The sequence below is a fragment of the Galleria mellonella genome, unplaced genomic scaffold (genome assembly GCF_026898425.1).
Source record: "Galleria mellonella isolate WM207_F2 unplaced genomic scaffold, CSIRO_AGI_GalMel_v1 utg173, whole genome shotgun sequence".
NCBI classification, from domain to species: Eukaryota; Metazoa; Arthropoda; class Insecta; order Lepidoptera; family Pyralidae; genus Galleria; species Galleria mellonella.
The window spans coordinates 285210-301224 of NW_026442016.1; the positions used below are offsets into that span (position 1 = coordinate 285210).

The 16015-nt window shown below is 32.1% G+C and overlaps 2 protein-coding genes across 2 annotated transcripts; one reads left to right on the plus strand and one right to left on the minus strand.

Annotated features, from left to right (window-relative positions):
• Positions 1-245: 245 nt before the first annotated feature.
• Positions 246-8420, minus strand: LOC116413092 (uncharacterized). Its single transcript, XM_052893383.1, has 6 exons — positions 8217-8420; positions 8088-8124; positions 7308-7411; positions 6215-6313; positions 3697-3791; positions 246-1816 (listed from the first exon to the last, which is right to left on the minus strand). The coding sequence occupies exons 1-6, from the start codon at positions 8259-8261 to the stop codon at positions 1642-1644; spliced, it is 555 nt and encodes a 184-aa protein (XP_052749343.1). The 5' UTR covers positions 8262-8420; the 3' UTR covers positions 246-1641.
• LOC128200317 (uncharacterized) lies at positions 4926-5937 on the plus strand. The gene is made up of 2 exons (XM_052893382.1): positions 4926-5019; positions 5124-5937. Exons 1-2 carry the CDS (start codon positions 4998-5000, stop codon positions 5669-5671), a joined length of 570 nt encoding a protein of 189 aa, XP_052749342.1. The 5' UTR covers positions 4926-4997; the 3' UTR covers positions 5672-5937.
• Positions 8421-16015: the final 7595 nt, after the last annotated feature.

The following is a 16015-nucleotide window of genomic DNA, read 5'->3' on the forward strand; positions in this document are numbered from 1 at the left end:
GTTTTAATACTGGCTGTTGACACTGAGGTCTTTTAGAACAATGTATTATCTTTAAGTTGGTTTTGTGTCAGATTTTTATAAGACATGTCTCGTATTTTTTCACTAAACTTATTATTTTATATCACAAATACATATAAAAAAAAACTTTAATAAAACATTGGTTATGCAAATCAAGTCCTTGTGTAGATAGGTTTTTATTAACCTCTTTGATCCTTTCATAAAATAGTTTTAAATAAAAATCAAGGTTTGCAACATAGATTTATTTTACTGTTAAAACAGTTAAATGTACTTACTATAATTTTAACTGTACAACTAACCTGATTGACTTACGTGTATAGTAGTAATAGTAATTATTATTATATTATATTGCATTGTAATTTTACTGTACATAATTTACAGCGGATATATCAAAAGATTTAATATACAATGACAGACTTATCCCATAAAGGGCATATTTGTCCAGAATGCGTGGCTAATTCAATCAGTCTTACGCTTAAGATATAATTTCATTTGTCATAAATAATAACATAAAATAGGAAATAACAATTAATTTCAAACGGGGTTAATAACATATGACCCCTTGTCCATCGATACGATGAAGAATAACTACCAAAGAATACTAATAACGTAAAATTTTATAAATTTAAATAAAAGCCATGAATTCTAGACATGTTATTACAGAGCCAGTATTTATAATAATATTTCTAATGTTATTTTCTTTAATTTTAATTTCTAATTAATTCAGAGGTTTTATATTTTTTTTTTTTTGTAATTCAGTAAGCTAAACTGTTTTTTTTTGTAATAGTTGATTAATATAACTTATTTTACATATTGTTTTTTTTGTTATAATTAAAATAACAATTAATTTTAATGTATTTTTCACTATAAAATTGTATAATTATATAAATGTAAATAGTAGCCGTAAATTTCGAGTATTATTAAATTGCTAATTTACAACTAAATAATGTTCTACAATATAGTATTTTACAATAAGTTTCAATAATTAAAGTATTAGGCAGTCTTAGGAAGAAGTTGGAGTTCATAAACATCGTTAACCGTCAGAAAATCTCATATTTCGGTCACGTTATAGTTAGTAAAAAGTATAGAATACTCCAACTTATTATTCAAGGCAAAATTATTACTAAAAGCAGTGCTCGAAGAAGGCGGGACTTCTGATTAAAAAACTTACGGGAGTGATTTGGCTGTAGCACAACATCGTTCTTCAGAGAAGCGACTTTAAAAATTAATATTGCCTTTATATTATCTAATCTCCAATAACACTGGAACTCAAAGCAGAAGGAGTATGTTTACATCTAAATCATATCGCATTTTACAGGTCTTCTTAGCCCTCTGAGGCTAGGCTCAAGTGGGAACTTCTTTGCTCTAGTTAGAGTTTAGAATATGTAAACCCCCTCGTGGCGAGGCTTTGTCCCAGCTTCATCTTTGGTATCTGGTTTCTATTGCTTGGATTGGCTTAGAGTTTCTAACTGGAAATCTGGTTTCTCCTTTTCTCTTTTTCCTTCATGAAGTTTATATATTATTTTTAATAATTCGTTTTTATCCAAATAAAAAATTGGCTCGACAGAAAGAGAAAAATTAGCGGTAAAAAGCAAAACAAGGATTGCAGAGTCAGCTATCATTTTATACATCTTTAATATTACAATTACACGAAACGGGAATTGGCACATCTTTAATTTCTATGTTATTTATGTCAGGGTTGTATATGTGTAATTGTATTTGAGCATACATAGTAGAGCAGGTTGCCTTGAAACTTATTGGGTCGATAACCCCGTCCATGCACTCTGCTCCTTCATCTCTGAAATAATTTAGAATATATAAATACCCAGATATTTTTTTTTTAATAGATGATAATGGAATGATTATCGCGCCTGCGCTAACGGTATACGCTAGCGGGGCACCAGTGAGGGATGATAGGTGAATATAAAAAAGCAGGTCAGTTAGCCCTGCTTTTTCATATCCCAGGTGTATTCATTACGATGGTTTCCAGGGGGAACCACGTGGAGGTCGACCTAACAGTGTATACTGCTAGCAACGGGACTGGTAGCCTGCAATACTAACAATCCCTTCCCAAAGGATATTATATATATACACAGAATATATATACACAGAATATATATACACAGCCCCATCTAGTACCAAAAAAGCGGAGCTTATAGTGTGACTTTTAAATACTGATTCTAATGATTGAAGTAAATTAAATATTTTTCAACCGACTTCAAAAAGAAGGAAGATCTCAATTCGGTTGTATTTTTGTTATGTTTGTTACCTCCGTTAGTTATAAACGGTTTTGGATTTTTTTTTTACCTGGAAGGTTATAATTGTCATATAATTCTCCTTCATCATATTTATTAAACAACGGGAATAAAGAAGCAGATATATCTATAATATAAAATAGATATTTATAAAATAAATAAATCCCGTTAAGTTTAAAATTAACAACCATAATGTATTGTTATTGTCATTGTTAATAAATTATTAAATATTATAATAGTGCATGTGGTGTTCGCCTGTAAAAGACTTTTACATTAGGCAAAATTATTTTTTGTGTTATTGATTAAGTAGCATGTAAAATGTAAAAGTTGTATGTGAACCTTATTAAATAAATAAATAAATAAATGTACATTTACTACTTAATATATGAAAGAAATTATATTGGAATGTTAAACTGAAAGATAAAAATGCTATAAAATTCTTACTAATATGTTTGAAAGAATAAAATAAACACTGCATCATCATCATCTGTTACTTTATTCCACCTTTTGTGAAGAGAAAAACCATTCATTCATTCATTCATTCATTCATTCATTCATTCATTCATTCATTCATTCATTCATTCATTCATTCATTCATTCATTCATTCATTCATTCATTCATTCATTCATTCATTCATTCATTCATTCATTCATTCATTCATTCATTTATTCATTCATTCATTCATTCATTCATTCATTCATTCATTCATTCATTCATTCATTCATTCATTCATTCATTCATTCATTCATTCATTCATTCATTGATCTTCCTATCGTTATCCCAATTATTATTTAGGGTCGGCGTAATATGTTTTTTTTAAACATATTACAAAAAGAATTGGCTTTCAGTTTTACAAAAAGCCGCCAGTCTGACGTCAACCCTCTAAACACTGCATGATTATTGGACAAACATACGTTACAGATTGAGTCAGGCAAATGTCAATTCGGCTAACTCATCTGACTAAATATTGACATATTTTTAAGACTCCATGCTTTCTCTCTATATAAACTAGGAAACAAATATTAAGTAGTAATGTAAGTAGCATTGCAACGCATGCCAAGTACAGCTAGTCACTTGTGAAGAATTCTTAATAATAGCAAATGATTCATTAGAGTTTACAGCTAAAAGACGCTATTTACTCTAGTCATTGGTTATACCTATTTCCACATATTTGTCCACTGCTTTCATTATCTGTCCACTGCTGGACATAGGCCTCTCCCATAGACTGGCATAAGGATAATTCCTGAGCCACTTGCATCCACTGACTCCCTGCAATGCATTTGAGGTCACCATTTCATCCAGTGGGGAGTCGCCCTACACTGCGTTTGCCCTTACGGGATCGTCACTCATTAACTTTTCTCCCCCATCGACTGTCGGTTCTTCGAATTATGTTAGTGAAAGAATAATTAATTTCTTACTTACTCGCATGTTACATATCGTATTTTCTGTTCAAAATATGGCATCTGTATGACAGGTCTCATGATGTTGCTAACCTTGATTCCAAATGGTACTCTTATCTAAAAAATAAATACATACGTAATATTAAGATTATTAACAGTTGCTAGTAGATTTACAGATATATCTCCATTAGATCTATTAAATTTTCAAGTAACTTCTTATCAAGAAGGATTCAAATTTTAAATCTATATATATATATATATATATATATATATATATATATATATATATATATATATATATATATATATATATATATATATATATATATATAAAAATTAATACCACTTTTCGTTGTAATCTTATATCTCAAGAACGGGCTCACCTATCCAAACCAAATGTTTAGGCTTTGTTCGGACTATTCAGTAGATGGTTTATGTGAAGTTTGCACAAAATCGGTCGAACGGTTCTTCATTTATCACATTTTTTGTAATAAATGAATTCAATAAATGGCGGATCATGTTGTTAATGGGGATTTTTGGGTCAAATTCAAACTTTTTTTAATATGGGAATTGTGCTGTCAAATTGAATCTTTTTTCAGTGTTGACAGTGCAATTAAAATAGCTAGCAATTAATAAAATATTTTTTTGTTTAAATAAATGAATTTGATGTTAATTTTTTTTATTAATATTTCACTTTATGCGTAGCGAAGCACGTACCGGGCCGCTAGTTTTTTTTATAATATTGTTTCCCGTAGTTTCAACTGAGTGAATTACGATAGGAAGCACCCTGTGTTAATCAGTCTTTGTACTAAATTTCATTGAAATCCGTTGAGACAACATTTAGCATAATTGAGCAACAAACATTTTTATAAACGTTCATTTTTTAACCGACTTCGAAAAAAGGAGAAGACTCTTGATTTTTCGGTTGTTTGTTAACTTAAAACTCCGTTATTTATAAACCCATTTATGTAATTCTTTTTAGGGTTCCAAAAAGGTTTGAAAAATATAAATTAAATTTCTAATAAATTTGAGTAAAAATTATTATAAATTTATGATTGTTAACAAAACAGTAATTTCACATAACTATAAATTTAAACACATTACATTAAAAGATAGGCATAATTAAAAAAATAAATTTCAATATTAACCCTAGATCACTAAGCTTCGTCGAATCGACGACGCGAATTCGAAACAGGTGCCGTAAAATTTGAATGCGCGATCGCATACATTGCAACTCTCGTGTAATCTTAGTTGGCCCGGTGCCCCCGCGATACATGGTAGTGTTTTTTGTGTAAGAGATTTGTGAGCGCCGGACCAGCAACCATGACTCGTCGCATCGACGAAGGTTAGTAATAACGATATATTTTGTACTATTGTGTTTGTAATATTTTAAGTTTATTATTTAGTTTTTACAACATAAAAGTAATGTGTAGTATTGTTCTATTTTAGATACGATTCTTCAACTATTATTAGAAGATAATAGTGACCAAGAAAATTCGTCAGAGAGTGAGAAGGAAGACCACATCGAGGTTGATCTGGCTTATGTATCAGTAAGTGAGGATGAAATTTCGTCTTTGGACTTGGCATCAATTGAAGAACAGATACCAAGTACTTCGGCACAAGAACCTAACGAATTGATTATTATACCATCGCGTAACATACTTCGCGGAAAAGATAAGCACAAATGGTCATCGTTAAAGCCAAAGTCACAAGGCCGAACAGTCGCAAGAAACATTGTGCATATTAGACCAGGCCGCACTCGTATGTGTAAAAATGAATTAGATCCTTTTCGTTGCTTTTCGTCTTTTATTACAGATGATATAGTAAATATAATTGTCACTTATACTAATGCTGAGATTGTAATAAAATCTGAAAAATACAAAAATTTTGCATCACAAGTTAGTCGAGCCACATATGCAAAAACGTATACTTGTGCCCACACTTCAAACTGGCCTGCGCGATTCGATTACACAAATTTTGAATATGCCAGGAAGTAGTAGATCGAGTTTGACACTTGAAACTGAAGCTACAGGTCATCCTATTGCAAAAAAAAAGAAAAATTTGTGCCGTATGCCCATCAGCAAAACGAAGGATGACGAAAACTAGTTGCTACAAGTGCAATAAATCAGTGTGTGGTGAATACAAACTTGATATGTGTCACAAATGTCTTAGTTCATAGTTTTTTACCAAAATTTTTACTTTTTTTGTTGATTCGATGTTTAAATTTTGATTATTTGACTTCTTTTTCAAAGTTTTTTTTCTAGTTTTTCGAGATAAGCATAAAAAAAAACAAATATCTTTATTTAGAGCGAAACATATGGTCTCAGTACAAACTGATTATGTAATAAATATGTGATTTAATTAAATAAGAATGTTATATTTTTGTTAACAAATGATTGTAATAAACAAATATTGTAAAAGAAATAGTATTTTATTCAATAAAATTTTATAAAAAAAGTCGAAACGACGAAGGTTAGTAATCGTTGAAAAATAAGTTTAGTGTTCTAGGGTTAATCCCATTATTTTTAAACTTTACTTACTTCGTACTGAGCACGACAATTCTTATCAGCGTAGTCATCGTCTACAAAACCGTGGTTTGACGCATAATATGGTGCTGAACGTGGTATTCTCTTGAGGTCCTAAAAATAAATATATTAATATAAAAAATATTATATTAATTATAAAAAGAGACTGTCAAGCAATTATGCTTACGGTCGAACTACAAGTCTGTATTATGGGACACGATTGTTAGTAACTACCTTTCCATTGCTAGCAATACACCCTGTCAGGTCGACTTCCACGCGGTTTCCTTTAGAAACTACCATAATTAATTCTTTTTGAATTCATAACGATGGATTAACTGATCTGCTTTCGTCCTCACCAATGATGTCTCATTAGTGCCACGTCAACATTTAATAGGCGGGTGGGGAAATTATTCCATTTTCACCAATAAAACTTTGTCTGTGATGGGGGAAAGAGATTGCATTCCCATTGTTTTTGTCAGCTATTAACTGTCCACTGCTGAACATAGCTTCCCACATAAGAAGGTTTTCGCCAGATGCATAGTTTACAGTAACCAATACATTAATTTTTTTTTTTATTTTTGATTACTAACAATATTTTAACATGATATTTTTCTGAAGTCCTATCGTGGCTTCACAATGTTTTCAAAGAGGCGACAGTTACCACTTTCTATCAGGTGGGCCTTTATGAGCCATTCTCAATTCTACGATATAAAAATTTACTAAAAATATTTAAAACTGATATAACTTAGTTACTTTTCTTTAGCAATAAAAAATATATATTTATAGGAAAAGACTTTTATTAATGTCGTAATTTTTTTTTTATTTTTACATTACCTACAAACTTTTTTTATGCAATAGTAATCGCGAATAAGCATATGACTCAACTGATTGTAAATGGTAACTGTATTGAACTGTTATTGAACATCAGCATTTTTCAAAGCTTTTTTAATAAGCTGACGACCAACCCGATGGAAAGTGGTAACAGTCGCCTATAGAGAGTACCATAGACATAACAGTGATACATCTATGTCGTTGCCATGATAACCTAACGACGTAAACAGACTAAGCAGTCTTATAAAATATTTATATTAATAGTTACTATACTCACCAGTTTCTTTAAAACACTGTGGAATTTATGTTCCGGATAATTTTTAGGTTTTACGTAACAAATGTCTTGGTTTTTACATTCCGGTGGAAATATAATACCTGTTTCTGAAACGAGATATTTTTTATTCAGATTATTTTTCCGATATAACATAATAAAAATAATTTAATTACCAAAATTGTACTTTATCATCATTAGACATGCATTATCTGCCCACTGCTGGACATAGACCATCCCATTTTGGAAAATATATTAGATATATTAGGGGCAAAACCCAAAAGACAGATTAGCAGCCACTTTTAGACTTTTAGTCATGTTTTAAGTTGCAATCCAATTCTTGATCATTAAGTTCCCTTAGTCACGTCTTACGAGATACATAGGAGAGAAAATAGTGGCCCATTCTATGCTGGGACCACATAGTAAAAAATTTTCTAACATATATTATAAATCATCATCATCATCACATCAGCCTTTAATTGTCCGCTGCTGAACATAAGCCTCCCTCTAGGGTTGATTTGCCAGTAGTTACCACGCTTGGCAGGCGGATTGGCAACCGCAGTTGAGCTTTGGAGATGTTTTAAGAAGGACGCTGCTGTCCATACCTCGGTCACCCTTAGTCGTCTCTTACGACACCTACGGAAAAGGAAGGGGTGGTGTATTCTATACCGGGACTACACGAGCCCATACCCTTGACTAATATATAAATATTTTTACATTAGTTGATGGGAACAAAGCTGTGGAAATAACTAAAACTATGTACAATATATAAATAGAATGTCATACCTGTATCATTAGTGAAATTCGCTCCAACGATCGACAACTGAAAAAAGCACGCACTTCATTAATTATACACAAAAAATATTTAAATATATGAAGTAATTTCGAAATACGAAAGAAGTATAACATATTTACAGTTAAAATTAATAAAGCCGATATAAATAACATTTTAATAAACATACTAAATAAAAAACTACGTCACAACACAACAAAATCACGACAAAAAAAACGTATTTTTTATATTAAAGATTTTTAATTCTATTTTAATTATTTAACTTCGCTGTTATTTTTAATTAAAATAATAATTGTTTCCACTACGCGCGGATGCAAAATGAATCCCCTTTATTGGAATCTCACAATTTATATAAAATTATGATTTTCCTGTTATATAAATTGGTAATATTGATTTACAATTACGTAATTCAATGGATAATTCACTATATATTCAATTGAAGGTAATACTCATAATAAAATTATTAATAATTATTAATAGTCTTCATTATTTCCCAGTTTATCACAAATGGTACTTTTTTCTATAAAAATACAGCGTAAAACACTGGCATGGTATAATAATTAATATGATTCATATTTCCACTCGTGAATACTGAAATAGGACATAAATTATATTAATTTAATATTATATTATTACAAGAGTAATAAACTTTTGACATGTGAATTCGTATATATGGATTTTAGAAATAAGATAATCAATAAAACAGATTTCTCACACATACCAGTTTTTACTTCAACATTTTGGTACAATAATGTAAAAACCTAATCCAATATGGTGTTGTAGTTTTTGCGTGATACCTATAACAAACATTTAGATAGATAGAAAAAAAATATATTAAAAGTTATTTATTTATTCTTTATTGCACAATAAAACTGTACAAATGGCGAGTTTAATGCCATATGGCATTCTCTACCAGCTAACCTAATTAGGTAAAAACAGAAAACGGATGAAGGGCAGATGTGATGAAAAATATGTGACATAATTATACATAGTAAAGTTATTGTTATGGTTTCTATTGCTCTTATGAAAACAACTCGTATATTTTCTTAACTATCTCTTATGTATAACCGTCTAGTTAAAATTTTATTATACATACGTACATGTGCTCGGAAATTAGTATATTTAAAAAAATACTTTCGACATATATTAACACTTTATCTGCCATACACGTTATATTATTCTGTATGAATCCTCTTTTATAAGTATTATAGTAAATTTCATAAAATATTATATTAAAAAAGCTAAGCTCAAAATTTCAGTACACGAAAAGAAAATACCGATACCTGTAGAAGTGTCAAAGTGACCGATATAGGCTGAAGCAGGAAGCAGTAGTATTACCACGGGGGGAAAGGGATTGTTAGTAATGGAGACTGAGTATCCTATTGCTAGCAATATACCCAACCAGGTCAACCTCCTCGCGGTTCCCCCTGGAAACTATCATGGTGAATTCCTGATGAATTTATCATGATGGGCTAACTGGCCTGTTTTCATTCTCATCTATCACCCTTCACTGGTGCTCCGCCAGCGTATCCCGTTAGCGCGGGCGGGGTTATCATACCATTTTCACCCATCAAAAAAAAAGTAATATTACCACATATGACACAAATAACCAAAGTCCGATAAGGCAAGAAAGCTTTCATATATTTCCTCGTACAGGTAAACGTAATGTCACCTCTCTCTGTATAGAGCAGTGACCTCAACATGTTACATCATTGTAATAGTAGATATTAATAAATGCAAGTAGCTCCGTACCGCTCCTTATGAGGAAATTGAATACTAGTCAATTAATTTAATAAAAATAACAATACTGCCTTTTTTTATACAACTTAGAATGGCAAACAAGCTGACGGCCCACCTGATGGAAAGTGGTAACCGTCGCCTATAGACATGAGCAGTACCACGGACATAACAGAGCATACTGTTTCGCTCATGATACCCCACATGCGTTGCCATTCCTGAGGACTCAGATGTTATTCCTCTGTACCCTGTAAATTCACGCCATATCTCACCCTTCAAACTGAAACACAGCCATGCAAACATAACTGCTTCACGGTAGAAACACGAATGGAACAGAGGTACCCAAGCAATCGACTTTTAAGTCTATCTATCTATTGTATTACATATTGTATATACAATCTATTGTATAAATATTAAGCAGTAGAATTGAATATAATTAAATTATGACACCTACGTTGCAGTAACATTTTGTAGTGTGTATTTAAACAAATTTAAAATTTGTAATATTTACTTACAATTGAAATAAATCGAGAATTTGAATTCTTGTGTCTCAGCTTAAATTACATTCCAAAGAGGTGATAGAATCATAAAATAATGACTAATTCAAAAATACTTATAAATAAGTTTATTGTATCAACCGTTATCTGTTCACTGCTGAACATAGCCTTTCCCGTTAGGAGGGGGGGGGGATTACCAGTAGTTGTCACGCTTGGCAGACGGATTGGAAACTGTTTGACTTTTGGTAATGTTTTAAGAGGGACGCTGCTGCCCATCCCTCCATCATGAGCTCCCTTAGTCGCCACTTACGACAACCACCGGTAAGAACGGGGTGGCCTATACTATACCGGGACCTGCACAGCGATAATAATTTAGTTTACTAGAATAAAAAATATTCCATAATACATTATTTGTATTCTCAATCATTAACTGAGAAAAGAGATTATTTTCAACGGGATCTAGCGTGGCTTTATTGCTAGGAATATACCATATCACGCTGATCTCCATCAGATTCTACTTGGTGGTCATCATAATTACTGCCTCGTGAACGAACGAACAACTGACTTCATCTTCTCTTCACTGATCCCCTCACAAGCTTAAACTTTTCTATTCCATTTTCATCCTTTAAAAATGTACCTATTATCTCTTAATATAAAATTCATAGGGGGGAAAGGGATTGTTAGTAATGAGCACTACCAGTTCCATTGCTAGCAATATAATAGGGTATATTGCTAGCAATGGAACTTGCGAACCTCCATTTTATCTCCCCTGGAAACTATCGTGCTGAATTCCAGATGTATTTATCACGATGGGCTAACTGCACGTCAGGCAGTCAGTTAGTCCTTTCATTTTCACTTATCATACTTCAATGGTGCTCCGACAGCATATATCGTTAGCGCGGGCGGGGCTGCCATTTCATTATCAACTATTAAAAAAAATATATAAACTTCATTTTTTTATTTTTTTTTTTTTTATTTTTTACACAACTTAGAATGACAAACAAGCTGACGGCCCACCTGATAGAACGTGGTAACTGTCGCCTATAAACATGAGCACTACCACGGACATAATAGAGTGTACTGTTTCACCCATAATAGTGGTAACCGTCACCTATAGACATGAGCAGTACCACGGACATAACAGAGTGTACTGTTTCGCCCATGATACTCCCCATGCGTTGCTATTCCTGAGGAGTCAGGTGTTATTCCTCTGTACCCTGTAAATTTACGCCATATCCCACCCTTCAAACCGAATAACAGCCATGCAAACACAACTGCTTCACGGTAGAAACACGAATCGGACAGAGGTACCCAAGCAATCGACTTTTGTGCAAAGTCTGGTTTTATAAAATACAGGTATAGGTGAAGCAAATCATTACAAATGAGAAACTTTGCTTATAAAACTAGTAAGGCGCATGATTCAGTTACCAATACAACTTTCGCCCCCGAAGTTGAAGCTGAGGCAAAGGAGTCCGCCCCGAGGCCCTCGCCTAAATCCTCCTAGTGGGGATGGGATTATTGGTAATATGGACTACCAACATGCCCGTTGCTAGCAATATGCCCTATTAGGTCGACCTGCACGTGTTTCCCCCTGGAAACCATCGTGCTGAATTCCAGGTGTATGCATCACGATGGGCTAACTAACCTACCTTCATCCTCACCTATCACCCCTCACTGGTGCCCTGCCAGCGTATACCGTTAGTGCAGGTGGTTACCATTACATTACGTTAACATGACCTGTCGTCGTCGTTGCCAATACGACTTTATGCTAAAAATATAATGCGTTTTAATGATTTAGGCATAAAAACAAATATTTTTACCTTACAGGTCATTCACAGGTCATTTCACCAACATCTCAACCATATCCGTCTACTGCTGTACATAGACCTTCCCCATAGATTACCATAAAGAACAGTCCTGAGCTGTCTGCATTCACTGACTACCTGCAATGCATTTCAGATCGTCACTCCATCTAGTGGGCGGTAGTACTATATCTCCTCTACCCAAATGTTGTCTGGAAAAGAGCTTTAGCGCTTCTATAAAAAATTTATAGCACTACAGTCTAAATGCTTTCCCTTTCCTAGAATTCGCTGCAAATTTCTAACGTAAATTTTAAAATATTTTGGCAGCGAGGTTTTATCTCTTCTAGATAATTAATGTATTTACCAAAACACGTAAATTATTTGTCCATGTGTAAATTATCTGATAGTAAATCATGACCGCGATCCATAGACATTAGCAAGACCAGAAGACCAATATTTATTTTAGTGTTACCACATTTTTTTATATCACATAACCTTCAAGATAAGAAAGTGTACATTCCTTTATAACAGTCTAGCAGCATACTTGCAATTCTTCTGCTGTGGGTACTCATGGACGGTGATAGTCACTTACCATCAGGTAAACTGCACACTCGTTTGCCCCCCGTGTTATAAAAAAAATCATGCGCCAATTAACGGTTCACCTAATTGTAAATGCTCACTCATGAGTCCCTTTTAAAAAGGAATGTGCTCTTTTCTTCAACATCTCGAGGCCGTCTTTGTTTGGGAATATTGCTATTTTTAACCGACTTCAGAAATAAGGAGATTCTCAATGCGGTGTTTTTACTTTTTTTTATATTTGTTACCTCATAACTCCGTCGGTTCTAGACCAATATGGAAAATTCTTTTTTTATCTGAAAAGAGATACTTACAGTTTAATCTCATAGAAATTTTATCAAAATCGGTTCAAAAGTTTAGTTTATAAATTAAAATAACTGATTTTGTCATAGGTGACGGTTGCCACTTTTCATCAGGTGGGCCGACAGCTTGTTTGCCATTCTAAGTTGTATAAAAAAAAATTGAAGACGGTTTTTGGCTTGTGGAATACGATCTTTAATTATGTGTCTTAATTATTTTTTATTAAAGTTTGGTTCTTAAATTTTTATACCTATATTTAACACTATAAATCTGTCTAGCGACCCAGATGATTTACGAGGAAACAATTTATAATTTTCCGACATACTCTGCGTTTATTTACTTAGAAATTTGATGACATTGTTCTGATAGACATTTATGACGTATACAATTATATTCCCATGTGCGCATAGTGGAAACCGCAGACTGATTACGGTGACAAACGTCATCGTGTAAACACATGGTCTAGTCCTATAAAGCAGCGATTCCTCAAGTGGGTTCTGTAAAAAAGTAACCAGGGTTCCGCAAAATTATTTATACAGTGAAACAATTTCATTCTTCACATTAAAAATTAAAGGAGACTATGAAGTGTTATACTTTTAAAATATTTCTAATAAAAGCTTTTGTTCTTATTTAAATTACAGTGTTTTTAATTTATAATGATTTGTAATCTTATAATTATCTTGTAATTGAGGCGTGAATTTACTGGGTACAGAGGAATAACACCTGAGTCCTCAGGAATGGCAACGCATGGGTAGTATCATGGGCGAAACAGTATACTGTGTTATGTCCATGGTACGGCTCATGTCTATAGGCAACGGTTACCACATTCCATCAGGTGGACCGTCAGCTTGTTTGCCATTCTAAGTTGTATAAAAAAAATAATTGATCTGTAATTTTATTGCCATATCCCACCATTCAAACCGAAATACATCCTTGAAACACACAAAATAAGCCATGATTTTAAATAAAATTATATGAAACTAAATTCTCCCAGTAGCACTGTTAGTGATTTAGTTTGTATTTGAAATAATAGCATTATAAAATAATTTAATTGAGATCTTGTTTCATATTTCATTTATGTAAGATCTTTATATGTAATCTTGGTCAGATCCGTCAGTATTCTACGACTATGACGATATATGCGAAAATAAAAGATGATTTTGATATGTTTTGTAATTTATGTATGACTCAGCAACAGACTTTATCTTGTAATAACCAAAAAAGGATTCACGCATTCACGGTTTGATTATTAAAACAATTAAATTTATTATATTTTCACAAATTTCTCACACATCAAATTTATCACAAATTGGATTAATGGTTTGACCTTGATTGTTTGATGAATAGTTTTTTTTTTATAATATTCCCTATATTATAAATATAAATATATATATATATATATATATATATATATATATATATATATATATATATATATATATATATATATATATATATATATATATATATATATATATATATATATATATATATATATATATAATATATATGTAATAACATTATAATAACATGAGTTATTGTTATGCGTAACCATATAGAAATTACGCAATATTAAATTATATTAATATAATATACTGTTGCCTCTCGTAGGTGAATACTCGTATTAATTTTTTTTTATGGGTGAAAATGGAATGATGACCCATCCTTTGCTAACGGGATACGCTGGCAGAGCACCAGTGAAGGGTAATAGATGAGAACGAAAACAGGCCAGTTAGCCCATCATGATGAATTCATAAGAAATAACCATGATAGTTTCCAGAGAGAACCGCGAGGAGGTCGACCTAGCTGGGTATATTGCTAGAAATGGGATTCTCAGTCTCCATTACTAACAGCCCCTATCCCCCAACTCTAGTGTTTGGATGGATGAAAATAAATAATACCAGGATATTTCTTTTGAATCTTATATATAAAAATCTCGTGTCACGATATATGTGGTCGAACTGCTCCGAATCGTCTCGACCGATTTTTACTAGTTCTTTTATATATATATTGTCAGTATGGGAATAGGTCGTAAAGTGCATTTCATACAACTAAGTGATTAGAGTGGTGTAGATTTTTTGGAGGTTGAGATGTCATATCAGTTCTACAATACTGCTGCTGGAAGTTGATTTTTAAAGCGTGAAAGCGATTATATGATCTTTCCTCTGTTTATCTATCTCAATACAAATAAATATATTTTTTATTGAAAATGAATATGCAACCCATTAGTATTTGTACATTAAAGCAAATTTTTATGTATTAACACGTTTTGTTCCAACAAATAATAATAATAATAATAATAATAAAATTTATTGCCATTCTTCACAAATTATAATGTATATATATATTAATTAATCAATATATTGTCCATTAATCGTATGCACCTGGCGATAGGTACAAACTCAGCTTTTGCTGGACTGATGTTCGTTCAGCGCTGATTTTCAGTTTGCACCTACACGGGGCACCGTTTCATTATCAAATATGTATATTCATGTAAATATTACATAAAAAATAAAAGAAAACAATACAAAAACTAAAATAAACAAGTATAAAAACAATGAATAAAAGAAAAAAATAAATAAAACAGAACAAGAATCCAGTATACCCCCCCCCCTCCACCCGTCACGAGGTCTATGTTCCTTAGCCTGGCTGACATGAAGATAATGATTGTAACAATAAATAACTGGGATTTCCTATGAAAATAGAATAAAGGCAATACGTCATACGAGACACACATCTATTCTTTATCGTTATTTTGTATTCAATCCAAATAATACTTAAATGCTCTGTGAGAATCACAAATATATCTTATATTATATATAAAATTATATTATTATTTAAATTGAAATTCATACAGAAACTCTCTTTAAATAAAATTTGTAAAAATTGTAACATTCAATCGAATTGTCATTTGTAATAGAATTAGACATCAGCAAACTGTTGTATGGTCGGATAAATCCTCTATTTACATTTCCATTATTTACTTTTTTTTATTAAGTGTTTTTTTTT

Coding starts and splice junctions, on each gene's coding strand:
- LOC128200317 (XM_052893382.1), top strand. CDS start 4,998: ATGACTCGTCGCATCGACGAAG. Junction 5,020..5,123: donor GACTCGTCGCATCGACGAAG/GTTAGTAATAAC, acceptor GTTCTATTTTAG/ATACGATTCTTCAACTATTA.
- LOC116413092 (XM_052893383.1), bottom strand. CDS start 8,261: ATGTTTATTAAAATGTTATTTATATCGGCTTTATTAATTTTAACT. Junction 8,125..8,216: donor CGGCTTTATTAATTTTAACT/GTAAATATGTTA, acceptor TGCTTTTTTCAG/TTGTCGATCGTTGGAGCGAA. Junction 3,792..6,214: donor ATTGTCGTGCTCAGTACGAA/GTAAGTAAAGTT, acceptor TTTATTTTTTAG/ATAAGAGTACCATTTGGAAT.